Source organism: Mus caroli, unplaced genomic scaffold (assembly GCF_978045245.1).
Source record: "Mus caroli unplaced genomic scaffold, Mus_caroli_1 scaffold_4, whole genome shotgun sequence".
NCBI lineage: Eukaryota > Metazoa > Chordata > Mammalia > Rodentia > Muridae > Mus > Mus caroli.
This window is the reverse complement of record NW_028227259.1, coordinates 33,584,197-33,610,168: the sequence shown is the minus strand read 5'-3', so window position 1 is coordinate 33,610,168 and position 25,972 is coordinate 33,584,197. Positions and strand designations below refer to the sequence as shown.

Genomic DNA, 25,972 nt, shown 5'->3' with positions numbered 1-25,972 from the left:
CTTTGCGCTTCTCCCGAGAACCGTCGAGCTCTCTCCTCCGTCCCCACTGGGGCCACTGAGCATCTCTGCCAGCCGGTCTTACCTCTTCCCCAATTCGGTGTATGTAGCGCGGTAAACTGGACCCAGGCTTCTGCACTGCTTACGTTGAACTCGTTACGTTGGGCCTTCGGACTTGGGTGAACCTGGTGTTAAGGCTTAGGGAAATCAGGGCTCGCCTGGGGCTCGAAAGCTGCCCCCACGGCCAGGATTGGGGAATGGCAGGTGGTGGTGTCTCTGTCTGATTGCAGTCAGTCCTCTTGTGCTCATTCCCTCTTACTGTGTCTCAGCCTTTTCCTCCAAGTGGCTCTAACCCCTGGGGTTGTGCCCCGCGCGCTGCAACCCCATTGGCGCAGCCAAGGGCCAGTTATGTTTCCTTATACTGGTCCTTTTATCCCGCGGCAAGTTTGCCGTCTTTTGGACAAGACAGAGATGCCGACTTCAACCCCACAGGAGGTAATTCACTTTTCTGGGCAGGTTTAGGACATAACCAGGTCTTTTTGCCCTTGGAGGTACATTGATTGTTACATAAATTCAAATTAACCATTCCTTATGTTACCTTTTACCGCTATCAACTGTAGTGCCATTTTTCCTAATAATTTTAAGTTGTTCTATTCAGATTTACACTCTTTAGTTTCTAGCAGTATCAACTGAAAACGTGAGTTGCAGGTTTTTGTACAAATGTTTGTGTTTGTTTATTTTTTGGTTTTTCGAGACAGGGTTTCTCTGTGTAGCCCTGGCTGTCCTGGCACTCACTTTGTAGACCAGGCTGACCTCGAACTCAGAAATCTGCCTGCCTCTGCCTCCCAAGTGCTGGGATTAAAGGCGTGCGCCACCACGCCCAGCTAAATGTTTGTTTTTGGACCAGTAAAATTATCTGAAAAATCACCAGTTGCATGATAGGAATACTTTGGGAACCAGTGTATTAAACAGTGTATGTGAAGTGAGTCCGTGTTTAAGATGTAGTATTATCTAATTGTTCTTCTTTTGCCAAAGTAGTCAGGTTAGCAACCTGAAGCAGCAAGGAAATCAGACAGTATGGGATGTAAAAATCCTAATTAGAATTTACTGAACTTTTCTTCCTTTACTGTTTAAAATTTGTATTGTCAGATCCTAAATAGGAATTCTACCATTCACTGCCACTGCCTTTTACTAGAAGTGATTTTTTTTAAATACAGCTGCAAGTTTTATTATTATTATTATTTTTTAAAGATTTATTTATTTATTATATGTAAGTACACTGTAGCTGTCTTCAGACACTCCAGTAGAGGGCGCCAGATCTCATTACAGATGGTTGTGAGCCACCATGTGGTTGCTGGGATTTGAACTCTGGACCTTCGGAAGAGCAGTCGGGTGCTCTTACCCACTGAGCCATCTCACCAGCCCTAGAAGTGAATTTTTAAAAGAATTTTTTTTTTTGTATGTTGAGTCACTCAGTGAAAAAAGTTATATGCTAGTTCACGCATCAAGTTCGAATAGTGTAGTAAACCAGGAAGGCAAGATCTTACACACTTACTTAACTTTCTTTCTTTCTTTCTTTCTTTCTTTCTTTCTATCTTTATCTTACGAACTTTCTCTTTTGGTTTTTCGAGACAGGGTTTCTTGTGTAGCCCTGGCTGTCCTGGAACTCATTCTGTAGACCATCTGCCTGCCTCTCAAGTGCTGGGATTAAAGGCATGCACCACTACCTTACAAACGTTCAAAGATAGATTGATTTTGTCTTAGGTTACTACAGTCTGAATATTGTTTTGTTGTTATTTGTTTTACAAGACCACTTTCTTTGAGACAGGTTTTTATCCCTGATTGGCCTGGAATTCCAGATCCTTTAGCTTCAACTCCTAAGGGCTGAGATTACAAGCATTCACCATCCTGGCCAACTGAAACCTTTAAAATCTGAAGTTAGCTGGGCGGTGATGGTACACGCCTTTAATCCCAGCACTTGGGAGGAAGAGACAGGCAGATTTCTGAGTTCAAGGCCAGCCTGGTCTACAAAGTGAGTTCCAGGACAGCCAAGACAACCCTGTCTGGAAAAACCAAAAAAAAAAAAAAAAAAATCTGAAGGTAGAATCTATTTCTTAGCTCTTTAGTTACCATAGTTACTTAATCTCAATTTAATGTTCCACTGTTGTGAATGATGCCAGTCTTTGATATTAGAGTTTCTCTATTAGCAAGTCTTCCTCCCTCTCTTTGTTCCTTCCTGTACTGGAGATTGACTCCAGGATTTTGGGAAATGTTAAGCAAATGCTCTCTCTACTCCTGAACTATTCTTCAGCTCATAGAAAAGAAAAAGTTAGATGGATCTTACACTTGCATATCCAGGATGTCATGCTGCTGTCATGCTGATGAATGATGTCTTAGCTTAGTGAAGGGTTTCTCCAGGCTGTAATTCTTTTCTGATTTCAAGTATTTGTGAGAACTTTGAGGCAGCTCTGGTGCCTTTTCCTCTGTAGGCGGCTCCTACCAAAAGTGCTGAGATGAGCAGAGATGTTTCCTTTTGAAATTTAGTGTTTTCACTCAGATATTTTTTGCTATAGTAATTGTTTGTTGATTTTATTTCTGTTTTGTACAGTAAGCCATTGCTTTATTTCCTGACCATGGGTGCTTTGCTTGTGTGTATTGTATGCATGTGCACCTGTTATATGCCTGGTGCTCTCAGAGCTCAGAAGACCTCAGATCCTTTGGAGTTGGAGTTGTGGTTGGTTGTGAGCCACCATGGGGGTGCTGGGAACTAAACCCAGGTCTTCTTAAGAGCATCAAGTACTCTTAACTGTGGAGCTATCTCTGCAGCACTCCAGTAAATGTTCTTGGTTCATAAATTGAGGTCTTCCTTATTTCAAGGTCTTCCTTTTTTCAGTATTTTGGAGGGTGGGAGACAGGGTCTCACTATGTCCCTGCTGGCCTGGAAGCGTCCGTCCTCTTGACTGTGATACTTTTCACTACTAGGATTATAAGTGTGCTGTAATCCCTCTCTTCTATTAGCTTTTTGTTTTGTTTAAAACAAGGTCTTAATTATGTACCCCTGGCTTGTCTAGTACTCCTGATGTCGACTAAGCTGGCCTTGAACCTTTTCTAAGGTTTTTTTCTCTCTTTTTTTTTTTTTTAAATTTATTGATTATATGTAAGTACACTGCAGCTGTCTTCAGACACTCCAGAAGAGGGAGTCAGATCTCGTTACGGATGGTTGTGAGCCACCATGTGGTTGCTGGGATTTGAACTCCGGACCTTCGGAAGAGCAGTTGGGTGCTCTTACCCACTGAGCCATCTCACTAGCCCAGGTTTTTTTCTCTTAAACGCTGAGCTCTCCCTCTCTCTTGCCACCTTGCTCTTTCTCCCCCCCCCCCTTCTCATTCCTTTATTTATGAGATGGGGGCTCTTATGTGTTCCAGACTGGTCTTGAACTCCTGATCTTGTCTTCCTCACACTTGTCTTCCTTAAAATCTTCCTTCTTTAGTTAGGGATGGTGGAGCACATCTTTAATCCCTTCAGAGGCAGGCAAATTCTTGTCAGGTCAAAGGCAGCCAGGGAAGCATTGTTTGAACCCTCCTCACAAACAACAGCAGAGCCCATCAATTTACAACTTGTTAGCGAGTGCCTTTCCTTCTCTTCTGTCACTAAGGCCACGCCTATCATGTCCTTATAGCTAATTCTTTGAGTCGGAGAGCTTTCTCAGCCTGCCTTTGGTCTTACTGTTGAGCAGTGTTTGACTGCACTCTTTCTCTTCCTGTGGATTCTGACCTGACTCCTTTCCCTGCTGCTTCTCAGACCCTCTGCATTGTTTTCTCTTGTTTCTTAGATCCGGTAGTGTTTGTGTTGGCTGAAAACCTACTTCTTTTTTCTGGAATAGTTTTTGGAAAGGTACTTTTCAACTTTTTTTCTTCCTGTCCTGCTTGCGTAAGTCTCACGTTGGATCCTTTTTGCTTATTAAGAGATATAGGCCTTCTATTTACCAGTATCGTTACACCATATACAGTATCGTTAGCATACGAGGCTGCATTGTGTAGTTAGAAGGTTTACTGCTGTCATTTATAATCTAGTTATAGCTATGAGATTGTTTGGAGCTTTAATTTACATATTCCATTTAGTGTTTATATGAGCACACCTTTCCATTGAGGCTGGTGAATTCTTTTATCTTTTAATTATGTCTCAACCTATAGAAGGTTCCCTCCTGGGATTTGAACTATTTATTTTTTCCCCTTTGTCAAAGGCAAATAGGTTGTCCTGACCCCAAACTGGACCCTTAGAGAGTTGAATTTGCTCGAATTTTTGGTTTGTGGTCAGTGTTTTACTTCTGCCAATCTCCTTGTTTTGGGGGTTTTTGTTTGTTTGTTTGTTCTTTTTTTTTTTTTTTTTTTTTTTTTTTCAGACAGGGTTTCTCTTTATAGCCGTGGCTGTCCTGGAACTCACTTTGTAGACCAGGCTGGCCTCAAACTCAGAAATCTGCCTGCCTCTGCCTCCCGAGTGCTGGAATTAAAGGCGTGTACTACCACCGCCCGTCAAGAAAGTTCTCTTAATGTGATAGGATGATCTTTAATTGTATTGTAGACCAGAGGCATCCACTATCCCCAATTCAAATGTAACATTGATGGCTAGGATCCAGAAAACCCTTACTCTTGTTTTGTTTTGTTCTTTTTCTTTTTATAAGGTATGATTTCATGTAGCCAAGGCTAACCTTAAACTCCTGCCTCCACCTCTCAAGTGCTGGCATTTCAAAGTGTTCCACCCCACCTAGCCCAATCCAGCTCTTCTTAAGGGAATCTGTTCCTTTACTAACATTCATGGGAATGGGTGTTAGTCACCTCTGGGTATCCTACTTTAGCTTGGTCTGTGATAGCATCTGGCAGCTCTCATATTTAATAGAGTCTTGCTGGATTATACCCCAAGTTGGTTCCAAATTTCTTGGCTCAAATTGTCTTTTTGCTTCGGTTTCCATAGTTGTTGGGCCTTGGCACCATACCTTCACACATGCTTGGCCCTGCTATTTAGTCTGTTTTAGGAAGTTATGGCTCTTCCCCAGAGGCGCATACTTTTTATCTCCTTTTCCATTGTGGTGGGGGATCTGAATATGATTTATTTTATTTTGTTTATTTATTTTGTTTGTTTGTTTGTTTTTTTGTTTTTTAGACAGGGTTTCTCTGTGTTGCCCTGGCTGTCCTGGAACTCACTCTGTAGACCAGGCTGGCCTCGAACTCAGAAATTCGCCTGTCTCTGCCTCCCGAGTGCTGGGATTAAACCACGTCCTTGCCTATTTTTTGTTTTGTTTTCTGAAACGGGCATGTGTGTACCCCAGGCTGGTTTCAAACTCCTAGCATCTCCTGCCTCAGCTTCCCAGAGCTGGGATTACAGGTGTATACTACCATGCCCAGCTTTTTTTTTTTTTTGTCCTAATTGTCATTTACTAGATCCTAGAACAGTGCTTAACATAATAATTTGTGTGTTGGGGGTGCTTTTATTTGTCTTTTGAGGAGCCACACATGTGACTGACCATATGGAGGTCAGAGTACAACTGTAGAAGTTGGTTTTCTCCTTACACGTGCCATGTGGATCAGGGGGATTGAATTCAGGTCATCAGGCTTGGCAGCAAGCATCCTAACCTTCTAGGCCATCTTACCACACCAGTAGTTATTTGAATGAATGATCAGGATGTCAGGATGCTTGGGTTTCTGGTTGTTAGATGGTGGGGGGTGGGGGGAGGTGGGGGGGTGGGGGAGAATCTGAGCCTTTACAAATAGCTTCCTTGTTACACTCATTGCTGTATCTCTGTGTGCAGGGCAGCCATTTTGGGGGGTGCTGATGGATACCTGCGGGGTCGGCTATGTTGCCCTGGGGGAGGCCGACCCCGTGGGGAGCATGATTGTGGTAGACTCTCCTGGACAAGAAGAACTAAGCCAGGATGTCAAGGCTTCCTCAGAAATGTCCGGTGTGGAGGCTTCCATTGAGATGTCACTACCTCCTCCTTTGCCTGGATTTGAGGATTCTTCTGACAAGAGGAGGCTTCCTCCAGATCAGGAAAGCCTCAACAGGTTGGAACAGCAAGGTATGTGCCTTGCTTTCACTCTTTGCTTAGCTTAAAACAAGAGAGCAAATTGAGCTCATAGCTTCTTAAAAACTTGGGTACAGTATACTGTACTCCAAAGAACTTGACCTCTGATCCCATCTCACAGACCATATTCTTCTCTACAGATATTTCTTCAGAGATGTCAAAGGTCTCAAACACTAGGGCCTCAAAGCCTTCCGGGAGGAGAGGTGGTAGGACAGCAAGAGGCGCTAAAAGGCCTCAGCAACGTAAACCTCCATCTACCCCTCTGGTTCCTGGTCTCTTAGATCAGTCCAACCCTCTGTCCACCCCCATGCCTAAGAAACGAAGTCAAAAGTCCAAGGGAGACCTGCTACTATTGAAGTTGTCCAAAGGCCTAGATCAGCCAGAGTCTCCACATCCAAAGAGGCCCCCCGAGGACTTTGAGACCCCTTCTGGGGAACGACCCCGCCGAAGGGCTGCCCAAGTGTAAGGATTGTGGGGCACAGCCTGGTGCAGGGGTGGTGGTGGAAGCGGGAAGGTGGGGCAGATGTTGGAGAGATGGGAAGATTGGTGAGGTATCAGGTAAGTAGGGGTGGCATCTGGGTTCTGGGTGGGGGCAACCCTTTAGCTCATAAGAGCCACTTTTGTGGTATGTGTTGCTAACTTTTTGTATCTAAGTGATTTCTTTCTGTACTTCATACTCCATCACATTTTTGTTTGTTTTGTTTTTGTTTTGAGACAGGGTGTCGCTGCCCAACCCAGGTTGGCCTCGAACTTGCGATCCTCCCACCTCAGCCTCCCGAGTGCTGGGATTGCAGGCGTGCGCCACCACACCTGGCTCTCCATCACATTTTTCACAGACTTCCCCCAGGTCTTCATTGCTTTTACCACTCAATTTATTTCAGTGTTTATGTGCCTTTCCTTCTTTCCCTTGCCCTTTATGTTCTATGTGGTAGAGTAAAGAATGCATTGGCCTAGCGTTAGAAAGCCTATCATATTCCTTGGTGTCTGGCTGGCCTGTGCCAAGTCACTTAATTTTCTTGGATTTCTATTTCTGCATCTATTGGAGGGAAGGGGAAACTGGTAGCTGCTTCAAAGCATTACTGAGATCAATAAAACAATAATAAAGTCTAGAAATGTGGGCTCTGTTTAATACTTGTGAGGATGGCTCTGACTCCACCTTATCCCACAGGGCACTTCTATACCTTCAGGAACTAGCTGAAGAGCTCTCCACAGCCCTGCCTGCACCGCCACTGTCTGGTCCTAAGAGTCCCAAGGTGAGCAGCCCCACGAAGCCGAAGAAGACCCGGCAAGCATCCTCTCAGGGTGAAGAAGACAGAAGCACTCGGGATGAAGACTTTGTTCTCCAGGTCGAGGGTGAAGATGAAGAAGAAAGTGAGGCCCCAAGTGAAAACTCGTCTGATCCGGAGCCTGTTGCACCCCGAAGCACCCCACGAGGACCTGCTGCAGGGGTAACGAGTCAACAACAACAGAAAGATGGGAATATGGGGATTATAGCATTCTGAGTACTCATGGTTAACATTTGGCCTCATGGCTATCCAAAAATAGTAACAAAAAAAGGAAAAACTAAAAAAAAATGCAAGGTATTTGGAGACACTATACAGGGAAGAATGTAGTGTCTAGATTGTTCACTCTGGAGTATTCTCTACTGAAAACCATATGTGTGAGCAAGGACCCTACTTCTCAAAGTTGTCAGTGTAGTGAATGCCACAGTGACTTAGACGTGGGGGAGGGGACTAGCTGCTCAGCTTTCACAGAGGAATGACACTAGAGCTGGGCTTTGAAAGGCAAGTACTGGTTTCTAGGTGGGGTTTCCCCAGAAGGTGATGGCAGTAGGAGATGGGGTCTTGGATAACGTAGGGCGATTGATAGAGAGGATGAAAAGACTTTTGTTGGTAGGTACTGACACACGCTCGTTTTGTTTGTTTTTGACTAGTTTGTTTTGTTTGTTTGTGATAAGTATATGCAACATAAACTTACCATTTAAAAATGTACTGTTCCATGGCTTTAAAAGTATCTATACTGTTTAGTTCAGACTAATCTCAAACTCAGTCCCTTTGCCTTAGTTTTCTTAGTCCTAGCATTATAGGTGTAGACAACCACACCTAGCTTAAACAGGAACTTTGTTAGGTAGGTACATGAGGGTGCATACATATGTGTACTTGCCCATGTATATATGTACAAGCATGTGGCCATGTTTGCTAGTGTGGAAGCTAGAGGTAGACCTTGAATGTCTCCCTCTATTATTCTCCACTGGATTGTTTTTATATTGGGGTCACTTTCTTCCCTAAATGCTGGGCTTAGAGGCATACTTGACTTTTCTCTTCTCTTTTTCTTTTTCTTTTCTTTTTTTGTTTTTAATACTTATTTATTTATTTTATGTATATGGCTACATTGTAGCTTACTGATGGTTGTGAGCCATCATGTGGTTGCTGGGTATGAAGGTTGCTTGCTCTGATCGGTCCTCGAAGCTCTGGTCTAAAGATTTATTTATTACTGTATCTAAGTACACTGTTGCTGTCTTCAGACACACCAGAAGAGGGCATCAGATCTCATTACAGATGGTTATGAGCCACCATGTGGTTGCTGGGATTTGAACTCAGGACCTTTGGAAGAGCAGTCAGTGTTCTTACTCGCTGAGACATCTCACCAGCCCCGATTTTTTTTTTTTTCAAGACAGGTTTTCTCTGTATAAATTTCATATAGTGATCTGCCTATCTCTGCCTCCTAAGTAGTGGGATTACAGGCACACACCACCATGCCTGGCCTATTTATTTATTTATTTATTTAATTGAATTTTTTTTGTTTTCTTTTTGCCTTAGTCCTTAATATGGCTCTGTAGTCTTACAACTTGTAAAAAAGTTGTGACTGAGCCAAGTCTATAATGATGTGAGCTTTATTTTTGTTTATTTTTTTTAAAGATTTATTTATTACTATATATATAAGTACACTGTCACTGTCTTCAGACACACCAGAACAGGGCATCAGATCCCTTTACAGATGGTTGTGAGCTACCATGTGGTTGAGAATTGAACTCAGGACCTCTGGAAGAGCAGTCAGTGCTCTTAACCACTGAGCCATCTCTCTAGCCTGATGTGAGCTTTATAATTGGGCTTAAAAGCAGTAGCCATCCCCGAGACATGGATGAGATTCTAGGACTGTGTATAAAGAATACACTCCTTGACCTGACCTGTCAGAGGAGGAAGGGTCTATGAAGGAGTACTGGGGAAGAATAGGTTATACTGTCCCACAGGGCGGGAGTTGGAGGATTTTTAGGAGAGTCCTTTGAGTCAAATGTGGAGACTGAAGAAAGGTGAGTAGAGTATGTTTTAACAGATAGAGTAACTGGAGCAGAAATCTATTTAAGTGCGGATAGGGTAGTCAGTAGGGTATGTAATGCCAAGGAAAATTTAAATACTGAGAAAAAAGCTATCCTCTGGGACTTTTTCCAACCTAGAATGTTCTCCTTTTTGTATTTTCTTTATTTTGATCCTTAGAAACAGAAACCACATTGCCGGGGCATGGCTCCCAATGGCTTACCCAATTACATCATGGCTCCTGTTTGGAAGTGCCTCCACCTCACTAAGGACCTGTGAGATTTGGGAACAAAGACTGAGGTTGGGGGGAGGGAATTTATAAAGAACAGCTAGAAAAAGAGCATGTGTTGGCATTCATTATTAAGGGGCAGTGTTAAAAGGGCACAATCTTTTGGGCTCTTAATTCTTGACCACATTTCAAGTGCTGGTAGCTGCTTACCCCTAAACCACAAATCTCTCCCAGCCTCAGAAAAAGGGTCTTAGGCAGTGTGGTTGTAGAGTTTCTCTTCTCTTCCATTGATGACGCTTCTGTTTCTCTAGCCGAGAACAGCACCATTCATTCTGGGAGTTTGCTGAGTGGATTCCAGTAGCCTGGAAGTGGCAGTTGTTATCTGAACTGTAAGTTGATTGATATCTCTGAAGCATTACCTTCCTGCACTGAGATAGAAATGCCCTGGCCAGGCAAAAGCAACTTAAGGAGAAAGCTTTATTTTGTCTCACAGGTCAAGGCTCCAGTCCACCATGGTGCAGTAGGACCTTGAGAAAGCTAGTTACACTTTGCTTGCAGTTAGGAAGGAGAGAAGAGTGGATGCTTGTGCTCAGCTAACTTTAATTTTGTATAGTCTGAGACCCAAAGCCATGGAACGGTACTGCCCACATTTAAGGTGAATTGTCCTATTTCAATAACTGAATAAAGAAAAGTGCTCAAGCTGGCCGTGGTGGCGCACGCCTTTAATCCCAGCACTCGGAAGGCAGAGGCAGGCGGATTTCTGAGTTTGAGGCCAGCCTGGTCTACAGAGTGAGTTCCAGGACAGCCAGGGCTACACAGAGAAATCTGTCTCGAAAAACCAAAAAAAAAAAAAAGGAAATTGCTCACATACCCAGAGACCAGCTAATTCTTCCTAGGTGTGCCCACAGGCTTGCTTAGTGGGTAACTTAGGTCCTGTCAGGTTGACAGTATTAATCACTAAGAAGACTTGAAGGAGATGACAGACAAGTGACAAAGAATTCTAAGGTGTATAATGGGAATTCTGTGATGTTTTTGCTTCCCACAGTGAAGCGGCTCCCTACTTGCCCCAGGAGGAGAAGTCTCCCCTGTTTTCTGTACAAAGGGAAGGGATTCCTGAGGATGGCACGATCTACCGAATAAACAGGTGAAAGATAGCAGCAGCTCAGCCTTTTTTTCTGTACTGGAAGAGAGAAGTAGGAGACACTAATGTTGCAAAGGCTAGCAATTAGCCTTTTCCTCTCTCGAGTACTGACCCTGGTAACGCTCAGGATAAAGTCCCGACTGTAGCAGGCTAATCTACTCTAATACAGTGGTCAGCTTTCTCTGCAAGCTGGGCCCTGGGAGACGAGGGAGGCTTGGGTAGGCCAGTTCACAAAGCGACATGCACTTAGCATGCCTCTTGAAAGATGCAAGGAGTTCCTCTCAGAGCAAGAAGTGGGGAGGTGGAGTGCCACGAGTGGTAGCTCACGCCTTTAATCCCAGCACTCAGGAGGTAGAGGCAGGCGGATTTCTGAGTTCAAGGACAGCCTGGTCTACAAAGTGAGTTCCCGGACAGCCAGGACTATACAGAGAAACCCTGTCTCGAAAAACCAAAAAAAAAAAAGTGGGAGGGAGGTGTGAGTCATGGCAGAGTCCTGCTCCAACCACAGATTCGCCAGACATACTTGTTCCTAGTGGAACTTTTCCATTTTGTCCTAACATTTTTGTTATTCTGACTTTTCTCTAGATTTAGCTCGATCACAGCACATCCAGAGCGCTGGGATGTGTCCTTCTTCACAGGGGGACCACTCTGGGCTCTGGACTGGTGCCCAGTGCCTGAAGGGTCAGCAGCTTCACAGTATGTGGCCCTTTTCTCCAGCCCTGACATGAATGAGACACACCCACTGAGCCAGCTTCATTCAGGCCCTGGGCTGCTGCAGCTCTGGGGTCTTGGGACATTGCAGCAAGAAAGCTGGTGAGGTGGGGCTGGGACACTGCCACAGGCAGGTGGGTGAGGGAGAAACAGGGCGGGGCAGGGTTTGCGTTGGGCTGGCAAGACAAGGAAGTGGAGCTCCGTTAATCCTAGACTCTTCCTACCCACTGTCTCCCATGTTTTTTTCTCCAGTCCTGGCAACAGGGCCCACTTTGTCTATGGGATTGCTTGTGACAGTGGCTGTATCTGGGACCTCAAGTTCTGCCCCAGTGGGGCATGGGAACATCCAGAAACCCTTCGGAAGGTACTTCTAATTGACGGGACTAGCCCTGGGAGTTGTTAGGGTTGGAGGAAGGAGGTTAGATAGAGTGTGGTGGGTGGGTTTTCCAGCAGCAAGCCTCAACACAGGTCTGGTCTTACCCTCCAGGCTCCTCTCCTGCCTCGCCTGGGTCTCTTGGCTCTGGCCTGCTCAGATGGGAAGGTACTGCTGTTCAGCCTGCCGCATCCTGAGGCCCTCCTGGCACAGCAGCCTCCAGGCAAGTCACAGAGCTGCATTGGTGGTAGCCAGAGCGCTCAGACCTGTCTGCCTCCTGTGACCTCCTCTAGTGTAGTCTCTAGCATAAAAGCATGTTCAGTCACACCTTTATGATAGTACTATAACTTGAGTTGGTGATTTTTGAGCTTAAATTCTCTCTTTTAGACTAACTGCACCTTTTCAGCATTTTACCAGTCATTTCTCCCTCTTTTCATAGTCTGTGCCCTCAGAAATTGACTGTAAAGAGTTGCGGCTGACAGATGGTACTCACCTCTAGCTGATGTTTTTTTCCCCCGGTGCTAATCTCAGAACTCCCTGAGATCTGTGTCTTCACCCATATGATATCTTTTAGGAAGAGTCAAGAAAGGCAGATTCTATCCCCCCCCCCCCCACACACACACACAGTAATGAGTATTTAAGAAGTCATCTGGATTTAAGTCCTAGGAGGTTTTATGTTTGGTCGTCTGATGGAGGAATAGGTTGAGGTGGAGATAGGAAAACAGGCATGTCCAGCCCTTTGACATTATGGTATGATGTCATCTACAAAGTTCAGTCCTAGGAACCTCACAGTTATATTACTGAAAAAAAATGAAAAGTCAGCTAATGTGTTGAGACCCATTCTTAGCTGTTGTTGACTGCATGTGGCCTAGGGATTGGATATGCCTTACATCATTTCTTTAGAAAGTTTAATTACAGCAGATCACTTAGGAGACAGGCAGGCAGATCTCTGTAACTTCAGGACTCTGTAGGTAGACCCTGTCTCAAGAAACATAAAGAAGAAACAAAGAAGGTTAAAAAGGGTGGTGGCCTGCTGGATATGGGCCAAAGGGAGATTCCTGTGTGTTTCTTTTCATTTGTGCTTTGAGGCAGGCTCTCCTATAGCCCAGGTTGGCTTTGAACTTGCCCTGTAACTTTGAACTTCTTTTCCTCTTTCCATCTCCCATGTTCTGGGATTGCTCCCCCTGACTTTTATATATTTAACTCTGTAGAGGAGACAATAGGGAATGTTTATATAGGAATGCAGGATTAAGTCAATAAGGAAAGAACCAAGTGGAGAATGCAGAAACAGAGACAGTTTTAGGTAAATGAGACAGAGAAAGAAGTTGCCAAGGTGGAGGATACAGCAATTCTCACAGAAGGAAAGCTGGTGTTGTAGTGTTGGGGAAGAAAGTGAGGTGGGAAGAGATAGGGTCAGAAAGCTGATGGTATGGGAAAGGATGAAGAAGTCATTGCCCAGACATGAGATCCTGATCTCAAAGCAAGGCCTGAGTAGGAGCTCTGCCCTCTGGATGGAGATCCTCAGCTACATACTGCCTTTGTTCCCTCACAGATGCTATGAAGCCTGCCATCTACAAGGTGAGTGTGGAGCATGTTACTTACGTGAGGCATCATCTTCCCAGAGCCTCTTTTCACAGAGTCTACCGTGAGTCTTTCTTTTCTGAATGTATCCCTTTGCTGGAGTAAAAACTGATTGGAAACTGGGTGGTGGTGCACACCTTTAGTCCCAGCACGCGGGAGGCACTGTCAGGTGGATCTCTGAGTTGGAGGTCAGCCTGGTCTCTACAGAGTTCAAGGACTCCCAGGGCTACATGGAGGAACAGAAACCCTGTCTCGAAACAAAACCAAGAAACAAAACCAAACTGATAAAGAGTATTATTTCAAACAATAAGGACTTCCTAACCCTAAAGTTATCTCTTCTATCCTTGCAGGTCCAGTGTTTGGCAACTCTTCAGGTAGGGTCTGTGCAAGCTTCAGACCCCTCTGAGTGTGGTCAGTGCCTTAGCCTGGCTTGGATGCCTACCAGGCCTCACCACCACCTGGCTGCTGGATACTATAATGGTAAAAACAAAACAGAGACCTGTTGCTCTTTAAGCTTTACATATGCTTGGGTTTGGATGGTGCTTACTTTGCATGGCCTAAGCCCAATCCCCAGCACTACATAAATTAGGCATAGGCATAAAGGTACATGTCTGGAGTCTAACACTTGGGAGGTGGAGGCAGGATGATCAGAAGTTCATAGTTAGGGGTTCAGTAGTGGAGCATTTTATGTAGAATTTTGAGGTCATCCTTGAAAATAACTATTTTAGGCCAATCTGGGCTACTTTGTCTTCTTCTCAAAGAAAAGGGGGGAGTGATGTGAACATAATTTAGTACAGTCCTCTATGAAGATGAGATAACAGTGAATATTTGCTAGTTTAAAGAGAGTCAACTCAGAATTCAGTGGAGGTGCTGGCAAGATGGCACAGCAGGTGAAGATGCCTGCCACTGAGACTGCTGACCTGAGAGTGATCCCTAATCCCACAATGGGGGGAGAGAAGCATCTCCTCTAGGAGTCCTCCCTTCCACACGCCAGCTGTGACATGTATGTACCCACACACATCACATACACACAAGATAAGTATGGGTTGTTGTTTTTTTTTTAACATTTATTATTAATTTTTTATATGTGAGTACACTGTCGCTGTCTTGAGGCACAACAGAAGAGGCATTGGGTTCCATTACAGATGGTGTGAGCCACCATGTGGTTACTGGGAATTGAACTCAGGACCTCTGGAAGAGCAGTCAGTGCTCTTAACCACTGAGCCATCTCTCAAACCCAAGTATGATTTTTCTTTTGTTTTTTTTGAGACAGGATTTCTCTGTTTTTTGGTTTTGTTTTTGTTTTTTTCCAGATGGGGTTTCTCTGTATAGCCCTGGCTGTCCTGGAACTCACTTTGTAGACCAGGCTGTCCTCGAACTCAGAAATCCACCACGCCCGGCTTACTCTCTTTTTAAAAAAGAGCTGGAGCCGGGCGTGGTGGCGCACGCCTTTAATCCCAGCACTCGGGAGGCAGAGGCAGGCGGATTTCTGAGTTCGAGGCCAGCCTGGTCTACAAAGTGAGTTCCAGGACAGCCAGGGCTACACAGAGAAACCCTGTCTCGAAAAACCAAAAAAAAAAAAAAAAAAAGAGCTGGATAGCTGAATAAATAGCCCAGAATGTAATGGTACTTGCTGTCAAGCATGAAAACCTGAGTCCAATCCCCAGGACTCACACAGTCAGAGAAGAGAACTGACTCCTCAAGTCAAAATGTACTTCTCCATTCACAGGCTATGGTATACACGTACAAAGTAAATTAATGTACTTGTGGGTGTTTGGCCCCTTGTAGACTCATCTATTTGAATACTTGGCCATAGATAATGGCATGGTTAGGAGATACGGCCTTGTAGGAGGAAGTGCAGTCACTGGGTGGGCTTTGAGGTTTCCTGTGCTTGAGCTTCCCACATGATAATAATGGACTGACTCTCTGAAACTGTAAGGCAGCCACAATTAAAAGTTTGCCTTTATAAGAGTTGCTGTGGTCATGGTGTCTCTTACAGCAATAAAGCATAACTAAGAAGTTACTACCAAGGACTGGGGGATTCTTGTGATAGTCCTGACCATGCTTGTGTTTGGAGGATTGTGGATTTGAGTAAGGACTTTGAAAAGCAGTGAAATGCTTTAAGTGGGGTTTAGTGTGCCATCCTACTAGAAGCATGGAGGACAGTGGTGTTGAGGGAGATTGGAACTGTGGGGGCCTGGCTGAAGAGATTTCAGAAGAAAATTTTAGTATATGGCCTAGAGACTGTTTTGATAATTTGGTGAAGAATGTGGTTGCTTTTTGCTCTTCTCTGAAGAATCTGCCTGAGGCTAAAGTGAAGAGATTTAGATTAATTGCATTGACAAAGGAAATCTCAAAATAACCTAGCATAGACTCTGTCCTTATGATCAGACGTAGCAAGCTGAGAAAGGAAAGATACACAATGTATGGTTTAAAGATTAAAAGGGTACCAGGAAGTAGAATGGAGTTAAATACAGTGTTCAAATATTAAATAGAATTAAGGAAGTGGTGACCTCGGGGCAAGATCCCACCCAGCTAATTGTTTCTGTTTATTGTTTATGTGTTTGCAGTTAACAAGGGGTAGTTATATCATGTTAGACATTGTTATGACCTGGCTATTGTTTTCATGTGGACAGAAGGAGATGTGATGGTTTCTGGTTGACAAGGGATGAATCTTGAGGGCTATTGTGGGTTCTCATTGACTGTATTTGGATGAACTGCAGTCCAGCAGCAGAGGGCACACTTAAGATCCAGATTATTTTTTTAAAGATTTATTTATTATATGTAAGTACACTGTAGCTGTCTTCAGACACTCCAGAAGAGGGTTCCAGATCTCATTACGGATGGGTGTGAGCCACCATGTGGTTGCTGGGAATTGAACTCAGGACCTTTGGAAGAGCAGTCAGTGCTCTTAACCGCTGAGCCATCTCTCCAGCCCAAGATCCGGATCTTGAGGCTGAAGGATACAGGCTTTTGATCTAGATCTTGAGGCATAGTAATCACGCTTATAAAGGTCTTGTGAAAGGGAATTACAGAAAAGCTTAGGTCGGGCATGGTGATACATGCCTTTAATCCCAGCTCTCAGGAGACAGAGGCATGCAGAGCTCTTGAGGTCAAGGTCAGTCTACGGAGCAAGTTTCAGGAGAGCCAAGCTTAGGCAGTGAAGGAAATCACTGAAAACAGAAAGCTGGTGAGGATTTAGTTGAATGAAGGAACCATGTACCAGCCCCAGCAAAGAAACAGAAATTTACAGCTTTAGCCATGAGGCTCTGGCTTTAGAGTCAAGAATAGCTGGGGTTACTGGGACAATTGATGCTGGTTAGCTAGAGCTAAGAAATTAGCTGTGATTAAGAGACCAGCATCACCGAGGTGGAATCTAAGATGTGTTATCTGAGAGCACAAAGAAGCTGTGTTCCAGAGATAGAAATCATGGTGGCAGTCGGATTTGGTGATGTGTAAGAATCACCCAGGTGGTACTGGTTTTGAAAGCATGAGAGGATCAAGACAAGTAGCTGAGTCTTGGCACTGTGAGAGGCCAGGAAAGGCCATTGGTGAATGTGCAGTCTCAATGGCAGTTGAAGGCCTGGGACTGAAGGGTTGTGCAGAGAAGTTGAGGCTTGGTACCTTGAAGTGAACCTACAAGAGGCAATCGGTGAAAGTGCAACCTAGTTGCAGTGGAAGACCCCACTGTATTGGAGATGCAGTACTATGGAGTCACCAGCAAGAACAGCAGTAGCAGTGGAATGGAGTCAATGAGACCCTAGAATGCTAGAGGGCACAGCTGGAGAAGTGATGCCCAGAAGATCACTTTGGAGGAGCCCACAAGATCATGCGTTTGTGGCTCCCAGACATGGGAACAAGAACTATAAAATTGAAGTTGCCTTGGAGACCCCAACGTGTTACAGATGCCAGAACCATGGGGTACCTGCTGGGGAAAGCTACTAACAGAGTTGAACCAGCCAAGAGAAAGAATTGTGTTGTAGTCAACAAAGCTGAAACATGGAGATGCAGAGTTTGCCAAGCTGGTTTTTGGTCTCGGTTTTGGTCCAGTATTTCCTCACTATAACATTTTGGAATGATAATGCATATCTTATGATGTTGGAAATATGTGATCTGGTTTTTAATTTTGACTTTGTAGGGGATTATGGTTAAGAGATTGCATGAATCTCAGAAGAAACTTTGGATTTTTAAATATTGTGATAGATTATGGGGACTTTTAGAGTTGGACTACTAAATGCATTTAAAATTTATGTTGCCGGGCGTGGTGGCGCACGCCTTTAATCCCAGCACTCGGGAGGCAGAGGCAGGCGGATTTCTGAGTTCGAGGCCAGCCTGGTCTACAGAGTGAGTTCCAGGACAGCCAAGGCTATGCAGAGAAACCCTGCCTCGAAAAACCAAAAAAAAAAAAAAAAAAAAAATGTTATAGCTAAAAGCCTGTGGAGGCCAGGGAGTGGAATGTGGTTTGAATAGGTTTGGCCCCCATAGATTCATGTGTTTTAATGCTTGGCCATAGGGAGTGGCACTATTAGGTGTGGCTTGTTGGAGGAAGTGTGTTGCTGTTTGAGTAGATTTTGAGGTTTCCTATACTCAGGATCCACCCAGTATGGAACAGTCTTGACTGCTTTCAGATCAAGATGTAGAACTCTTAGCTCTTCTAGCACCAAGTGTGCCTTTATTTGCATTTATAAGAGTTGCCTTGGTCCTGGTGTCTCTTCATAGCAATAAAACCCTAATTAAGACAGTAATTTTGAAAGATAATTAGAGAAAACCGATTATCACAACAGACTGTTCAGCAATAAAAAAGTGAAGGTCTCCTGACACATAACATGGAAACAGCTCAGATAATCACTAAAAGAAACTACCCACAGTCACAATGCCTGCTAATTACTGGTTTAGTACTTAGAAAGTTGCTTGCCTCACTCAAAAGAGATACAAAGAGTCATAAGGAATTTTAACATTTATGGAAATGTTTGGGTTCTTGTTTGTTGGGGTTATTTGACTAGTACAAGTAGCTACCAAACTCAATGAATTGTGTGCTTGAAATTAATGTATTTCATATAAATGTTTCCACTATAAAATAGAGCAGAGAAAAATTCTCTGATAATAAGCACACAGGAGTTTAAAGAAAGACAAGTTTATAGAAACAAGATCATTCTATATAAGCTGTTTAAAGGTGTAGGGAGCTGGAGAAATAGCTTAAGAGCACTGGCAGCTCTTTCAGGGGACCTGAGTTTAAGTGCATGGCAGCTCACAGGGTAACTCCAGTGCTACGGGATCCCCAGTGCCCTCTTAAACTTGTTGCTGGGTCTGGTGGTGCAGGAGCATCAAGTTCAAGGAATGCCCAGACATTTTAGACCATATCTCAAAATTAAAAATAGAAAGGTTAGCAAGTGCTTTGTAATATTCATTAGGTCCTAGGTATAATCTCCCAGCTCTTCAAATAAGTATAATTTATAGATATTTAATTACATATTTTTTACATTCATTTATTGGGGGTGTGCGATGTATGGAGTTTAGAAGATTGTGGGAGTTGGTTCTTTTAACCTGTAGATAAATCCCTAGGGAATCAAACTCAGGTTGCTGAGTTTGGCAGCAAGTGCCTTTGTTTGGTTGGTTGGTTGGTTTTTGGTTTGTCGAGACAGGGATTCTCTGTGTAGCCCTGACTGTCCTGGAAATCACTCTGTAGACCAGGCTGGCCTCGAACTCAGAAATGCACCTGCCTCTGCCTCCCAAGTGCTGGGATTAAAGGCGTGCGCCACCACTGCCCGGCTTGTAAGATTTTTAATGTCTATTATTTTTTATTTTTTATCTGAATTACATTTGCGCACCTCTCCTTTGCTATCCTTGTTTTAGTCAGTCAAGTTGTTTTGTGTGCCCATTTGTTGTCTTTCCCTCTGCATCTTGTTGCTTTTGTTATTCTTGTTTAGAGCAGAAGTAGAGTAATGCATCAGATAGTAATGGCTTTAGGCTTTGGGAGCAGGTTGCCGCTATTGGCACTAAGTTCTATGTGGATATGTAATCAGCCCTAGACATTGTATAAATGAGTAAGTGTGATTGTTTTAATGTAACTTACTGAGGCACGCAGGCAGGTAGGCAGGCAGGCACTCTCAGCCAAGCATGGTGGCTTATAATTATTCTTCCAGCACAGTGGAGGCAGAGGTAGAAGGATGCTGTGAGTTTGAGGCCAACCTGAATACTCCAAGCTGTCTCAAAAGAATATTATGCAGGGAGGGTAAAACTCCATCCACATGAGATGGAGCACTTGCCTGGCATGCATGAGGCAAGGTCAGTCCCCAGTACCAAATAAAGAACACAGCACTCTGTCTGATTTATTGGTTATAGCTTGACAGCTGCTATTCTGAAGGAGTTGTGTTTTGTTTTGTGGAGATAGGGCTTTGGTGTACCCCAGGCAGATCATCCTGCCTCAGCCCAAATGCTAAGATTATAAATATGTCCCACCATATCAGCAGATATTCACTATTTTAAAATTCTTTTACCCCAAGGCCCAAGAGATGACTCAGCACTTGCAAGCATGCACTGTCCTTGCAGAGTACCTGAATTTACTTCCCAGAATTCATGTGAGGCGCTTACAGCTGCCTATAATTCCTGCTCTAGGAGATCCAAAGCCCTCCTGGCATCCATATGTACCTACATTCACATATACACATGTTCCCACACAGACAAATACGTAGAATTAAAAGAAAAAAAAAATCTATTTACCAGCCATCAGATGCACTCTTTTTTTTTTTGTTTTTTTCTTTTGTTTTTTTGAGACAGGGTTTCTCTATTTAGCCCTGGCTGTCCTGGAACTCACTCTGTAGACCAGGCTGGCCTCGAACTCAGAAATCCACCTGCCTCTGCCTCCAGAGTGCTGGGATTAAAGGCATGCGCCACCACCGCCCGGCCAGATGCACTCTTTTAAATGAGGGTCCAGGACTCTGCTGCTATCTTTTAGGTGGAGTCAGGTTGGGTGTTTGAGCTGAGCTGTGAGGGAGAACTCAGCCAGTCGTCATTGTCCTCTCTTTCACTGTAGTGTGGATGTGACAGTAGGAAACAAGTCTGCCATCTCAAAGAAAGAAATGAGACCACAGAACCAAGCGCCTTCCTAATGCAGCGGTGCTCAACCCTCCTCATGCTAGGACACTTGAGTACAGCTCTCACGGGTGCCAGCCCCAGCCATAACATTATTTGTTACCACTTCATAACTGTAATTTTGCTACAGTTAAGAATTGTAATGTAGGGGCTGGTGAGATGGCTCAGTGGGTAAGAGCACCTGACTGCTCTTCCAAAGGTCCGGGGTTCAAATCCCAGCAACCACATGGTGGCTCACAACCACCCATAATGAGATCTGATACCCTCTTCTGGTGCGTTTGAAGACAGCTACAGTGAACTTATACTAATAAATAAATCTTTGGCCGGAGCAAGTGGGGTTGGCTAGAGCAAGCAGAGGTCCTAAGTTCAATTCCCAACAATCACATGAAGGATCACAACCATCTGTAACGATATCTGACTCCCTCTTCTGGAGTTTCTGAAGATAACTACAGTGTACTTACATATAATAAATAAATAAAATCTTTAAAAAAAAAAAGAATTGTAATGTAGCCGGGCATGGTGGGGCACACCTTTAATCACAGCACTTGGGAGGCAGAGGCAGGTGGATTTCTGAGTTCGAGGCCAGCCTGGTCTACAGAGTGAGTTCCAGGACAGCCAGGGCTACACAGTGAAACCCTGTCTTGAAAAAAACCAAAAAAAAAAAAAAAAGAATTGTAAATACTTTTGGAGATAGAGGTTTTCCAAAGGTCAAGAACTTCTGCTTTAATGTGTACATATTTTATCTCTACTTTAGGCATGGTCGTTTTCTGGAATCTTCCCACTAACTCACCCCTCCAAAGGATACGGCTCTCTGATGGCTCCTTAAAGCTCTATCCCTTTCAGTGTTTCCTAGCCCACGACCAGGCTGTCCGTACAATTCAGTGGTGCAAAGCTAACAGGTACAGAGTAAGAGGGCTGTGGAGTGGGGAACTGTAGCAGGGGGAAATAGGAAATAGGAAACTGTAGCCTTCTGCACAGGCTCTGATCTCATCTCCCATTTTTTCAGTCATTTCTTGGTGTCTGCGGGGAGTGACCGGAAAATCAAATTCTGGGATCTTCGACGACCTTATGAACCAATAAACTGTATCAAGCGCTTCTTGAGTACAGAGCTTTCCTGGCTGCTCCCCTATAATGGTGTCACAGTGGCTCAAGACAACTGTTATGCCTCGTACGACAAGATGAAGATATGAGTTCTGGGGACAGGCCCTGCGGGTTGGGGGGCAGAGCATGTCAGATTGTGGGGAAAGGAGAGTTGAGTTTGTTGGCTGAGGTATCTGAATTTTGGAAGAAACAAACAATGTTCTTAGAAGAAGGAAGGCTTATTTTATTTTTTTCACCTTTTCAGTTACGGGCTCTGTGGAATTCATTACATTGATGCCGGTTACCTTGGTTTTAAGGCCTACTTTACTGCTCCGCGAAAAGGCACTGTCTGGGTGAGCCTCTCCTTTCCCGAGCTTCAGTAGGCAGGAAATGATCAATTGTTTACTGTAGTGAGTCAGGAGCAGACAGTAACACAGAGCACCATTCAGGGCACAGGGAGGAGCAGGTATATGGTAACTGGATCATTAGGGACAATCTCCTTAACATCAGACTATATAGTCATCATCACAGGAATGAATGAGTGGACAGGTGAAATAAATATGTCTTTTCCTATGAAGAGTCTTTCAGGTTCAGACTGGCTTGGGACAGTAGCTGCAGGAGATATATCTGGGGAGCTCATTGCAGCTATTTTACCTGATATGGCATCAAATCCAATCAATGTCAAGAAACCTGCAGAAAGACGATTTGTAAGTATATGAACATTTATTACACCATAAACTTTTACCTTGTCAGCTCTTGGTAGAATACAGACTAGTGCTTGCTCCAAGCTCTGATACGGTCCTTGAAGCTAGGACTTATGTATAATCTTCTTTAGAACTGAGCATGTTTCTTTAAGAATTGTTACTGTCATTACACTTAATTCATGTGTATGGGGCTTGGTGTGCACGGTTCACGGGTCTGGCCAAGGGGCAGCTTTGGAGAGTCAGGTCTCTGTCTCTATCTCAGGTCATCGGGTTGCAGCCCTTGTGCCAGCCTCAGTGTGTGTTTATTCTTTCTGTTCTTGAGACTTTGTGCCACAGTAAGCCAGTTTCCTTTCTGCTTTGTGTTCAGTATTTAAAATCTTTCTCGAGAGATGGCTTAGCATGTAAAGATACCAGCTGCAAAGCCTATATGAGCTGAGCTTATTCCCTGGGGCCCACAGGATGGAAGAAAGAATTGACTACCTCAAGTTGTTTTTTGACCTCCACATGCACCCCATGGTATATGTGAATACATGCAGTTATAAATAAATAAATAAAAATTTAAGAGGCTAACCTTATGATTTTCTCTTTAGCCAATATATAAAGCAGATCTGATACCGTACCAGGACAGCCCGGAAGACCAAGACTACTCCTCGACTTCCTCTGAGACCCCCAATCCTCCCAAAGCGAGAACCTACACTGAAACCATCAACCATCACTACTTGCTCTTTCAAGATACAGATCTGGTGAGTGGTGACTGCAAGTCACTGTTGGTGTTAGGAAAGATAAACCCTTAGATAGCAGGGAGTCCTAAGGAATTCCACTTCTCTTTCCCAGAGTTCCTTCCACAATCTGCTTCGTAGAGAACCAATGCTTCGCATGCAGGAAGGAGAGGGACATTCTCAGCTTTGCCTTGACAGGCTGCAGCTTGAAGCTATTCACAAGGTGAGAACCTTGTCTTGTATCTCTCCTACCCTCTACAGTCAGTGAAATAAGATGTTTAAAGGCACAGCACTGGCTGGAGGGAAAGCAGCCTTGACTCTCTCCTGGGTCGTGGTACATAGATGTCATTCATTGACTGTCTCTCACATGGTCTGCTCCTCCTGATTGTGCCTTTATCTGCTGGGTTGGTTTTGGGTGGGTTTTTTTCTTTTTTTTTTTTTTTTTGAAGATTTATTTATTGTTATATGTAAAGTCCACTGTTGCTGTCTTCAGACACACCAGAAAAGGGCATCAGATCCCATTACAGGTGGTTGTGAGCCACCGTGTGGTTGCTGGGATTTGAACTCGGGACCTTAGGAAGAGCAGTCAGTGCTCTCAACCACTGAGCCATCTCTCCAGCCCTTTGGGTGGTTTTGATACAGGGTCAGTAGCTGTTGGGGAGCTCATCTTGTAGACTAGGTTGGCGTCAGACTCACAGAGATCCGCCTGCTTCAGCCTGATTGCTGAAATGAAAGGTGTGGTGATGTGTTTTTAAAGCTCATGCAGGTGCACTCTGAGGCTCTGTGGGTTTTCTGCTCTCTCCACAGGTACGCTTCAGCCCAAACCTGGACTCCTATGGATGGCTGGTATCTGGGGGGCAGTCAGGGTTGGTTCGGATCCATTTTGTTCGTGGACTCACCTCCCCGCTGGCCCACCGTGTACAGCTTGAAAGCCGAGCCAACTTCAATGCTATGTTCCAACCATCCTTTCCAACTGAAGGGCCTGGTTTCTCTCCAAGCAGCCATTGCCTTCTCCCCAATCCCTAATCTGGTCCACACAGAACTCTTGGATTGAAGTCTGCCAAGAACAAATGGCGCCCATGCATAGAGCATAGGACCTGGGCCCTTCCTGGACAGTGATGGTGCCAGGCCTAAATCTTTAGGCCTACATGCCCCAAACTCCTTAAATCCCTCTCCTTCCACAGACTTCTATGGTCACAGCTCCCTGCAGGTAGGGGGGCTTCCCCTCCACAACAATTCCTATGCCTAAAACCATGGCTCACAAGAAACACTCAGGCCAAACCTAGGCTTGGGAGTCAAATTGCTCATATTGAGCATATTGTGAAGGAGGTAAAGCTAAGTAAAGGTACTGGGTGTTTTTGAGAGCACTTGTGAGTGGGTGTTTGGACAGTCGGAAAGGATATCTTCATGAAGGCTCCTGTCTATTTCGAGAATTTGATGTTATTGCCTTCCAATCTTCCTCATTAGAATAACCAACACACAGGCCCAATGGTGGGGACAGTAATTTATTGGACTGAAGCTGCTCATAACTTAACTTTAACTGAGGAACAACATAAGCACCCTGCCAGTAGGACAGCAGCTAGCTCTTACTTGTTCCTGCTTATGAAATATTCCCAATCACTGACATATGACACTACTTGAACACTCCTAGATAGTGTTTTTAAATTTTTTGAAGCTGAGTATAGTGGTGCATACCTGTAATCCCAGCACTTAGGAGACCGAGGCAGGAGGATCACAAGTTTGCATTCAGTCTGGGCTATCTCATAAAACCAAAAAGTAAAAAAAAAAAAAAAAAAAAAAAAAGAAAAATAAGATCTTCCTTTATATCAAGTCAGAGTATACCTCTCTTAATTTTACTACTGGGTGTTAGAACATAGTCACCCTCCCCTGTGGCTGCCCTTTCAGTACTTCACAGTAGCTATCATGTGTGTCCCAAGTCATTTTTTCTCTAGATTAAATATCTTTAGTTATTTCAATCATTCTTTTACAAGTCATGATTTTTGATCTTTATGATATGGTCACATTGCTGACGTATTAAACATGTTTAAACTCTGTATAGAAAGTATTTAGAACCCAACAATGTATTGTTCTCTCAATCAAGTCCTCTGTGGATAGCAGCACCTCACATGGCTGATACTGTCTTGAAAACACAGGCAGCCCCAGAGATGTGAGATTGCCAAATCACAGCCAGGGGACACATTGGAGTATACAGGCTGAAGTGTGGAAGGAAGTAGTTAGACCATCTTAGGAAATAGGAAACAGGTAGCCGGTTTCCTCTTGGATGGGATGCAGTTTACATTAGTATTGCCTGAAACAAAACCTAGACTTTAGAGCACTCAAGATTGGTCTGTTATATCTGGAAACAGTTTTCTACCTGAGTAGTGTAGAAGATTTGTCAAACACCAGAAGTCTTTAAGAAGAGAGCCAAGTAGTGAGTCCCCTTCCTATACAGAAGAGAAAGCAGACCTCTAGGAGACTAAGGTCCTTACACAGCAGAAGGGCCCATAACTGCATTAGTGTTAGGAGCCAAGTGTTGCAGCACACTGTTGTGATCCAGCTCAGGCGGTGTCAGGCTTGCTTTTTGAACTAATAAAGAAGTGCCTTCCATTGCAGAGGAGCTTGGCTTGTCCTGCAGAGCAACCCATCCATACAGCACATCTGTATTTCCCTACTTCCAGTGTTAGAGAAGGTGGAACTTGTGGGGACTAAAGGCTGTGCCAGCGACCCTGCTCCTGGTGTTGATTCAACCTTGAGCTCAGAAGTAACTGTGGGGGCAATATTTTCTGCTCTGTTCTTTCTCCTTTCCCACAAGCCTTTTCTCCTCAGTCCATTTTTCTCCCTATCTTCCTTCCCAGTGTATCTGTGTTCTTGGTTCTTGCCCTCCTTCCTTTGTGCCTTAGCTTATTCTGTTGCCTTTGCCACCAACACCTAAATCCTGTTTGTCCTTCAAGA

The 25,972-nt window shown here is 44.3% G+C and overlaps 1 protein-coding gene across 1 annotated transcript; it reads left to right on the top strand.

Annotated features, from left to right (window-relative positions):
* Positions 1-295: 295 nt before the first annotated feature.
* Gtf3c2 (general transcription factor IIIC subunit 2) lies at positions 296-25,632 on the top strand. The gene is made up of 20 exons (XM_085836578.1): positions 296-492; positions 5,804-6,070; positions 6,217-6,538; positions 6,795-6,923; positions 7,245-7,524; positions 9,571-9,665; positions 9,931-10,008; positions 10,665-10,763; positions 11,346-11,573; positions 11,724-11,835; positions 11,959-12,067; positions 13,397-13,422; positions 13,776-13,905; positions 21,272-21,416; positions 21,524-21,685; positions 21,863-21,950; positions 22,176-22,304; positions 22,892-23,044; positions 23,136-23,243; positions 23,828-25,632. The coding sequence occupies exons 2-20, from the start codon at positions 5,827-5,829 to the stop codon at positions 24,044-24,046; spliced, it is 2,856 nt and encodes a 951-aa protein (XP_085692704.1). The 5' UTR covers positions 296-492; positions 5,804-5,826; the 3' UTR covers positions 24,047-25,632.
* The last annotated feature ends 340 nt before the right edge of the window (positions 25,633-25,972 follow it).

Excerpts from the sequence above, each read along its gene's own strand:
- Gtf3c2 (XM_085836578.1), top strand. The coding sequence starts at position 5,827 with ATGGATACCTGCGGGGTCGGCTATGTTGCCCTGGGGGAGGCCGACCCC. Across the intron at positions 21,417-21,523 it reads CAGTGGTGCAAAGCTAACAG|TCATTTCTTGGTGTCTGCGG; the intron begins GTACAGAGTAAG and ends CCATTTTTTCAG. Across the intron at positions 22,305-22,891 it reads AACCTGCAGAAAGACGATTT|CCAATATATAAAGCAGATCT; the intron begins GTAAGTATATGA and ends TTTTCTCTTTAG.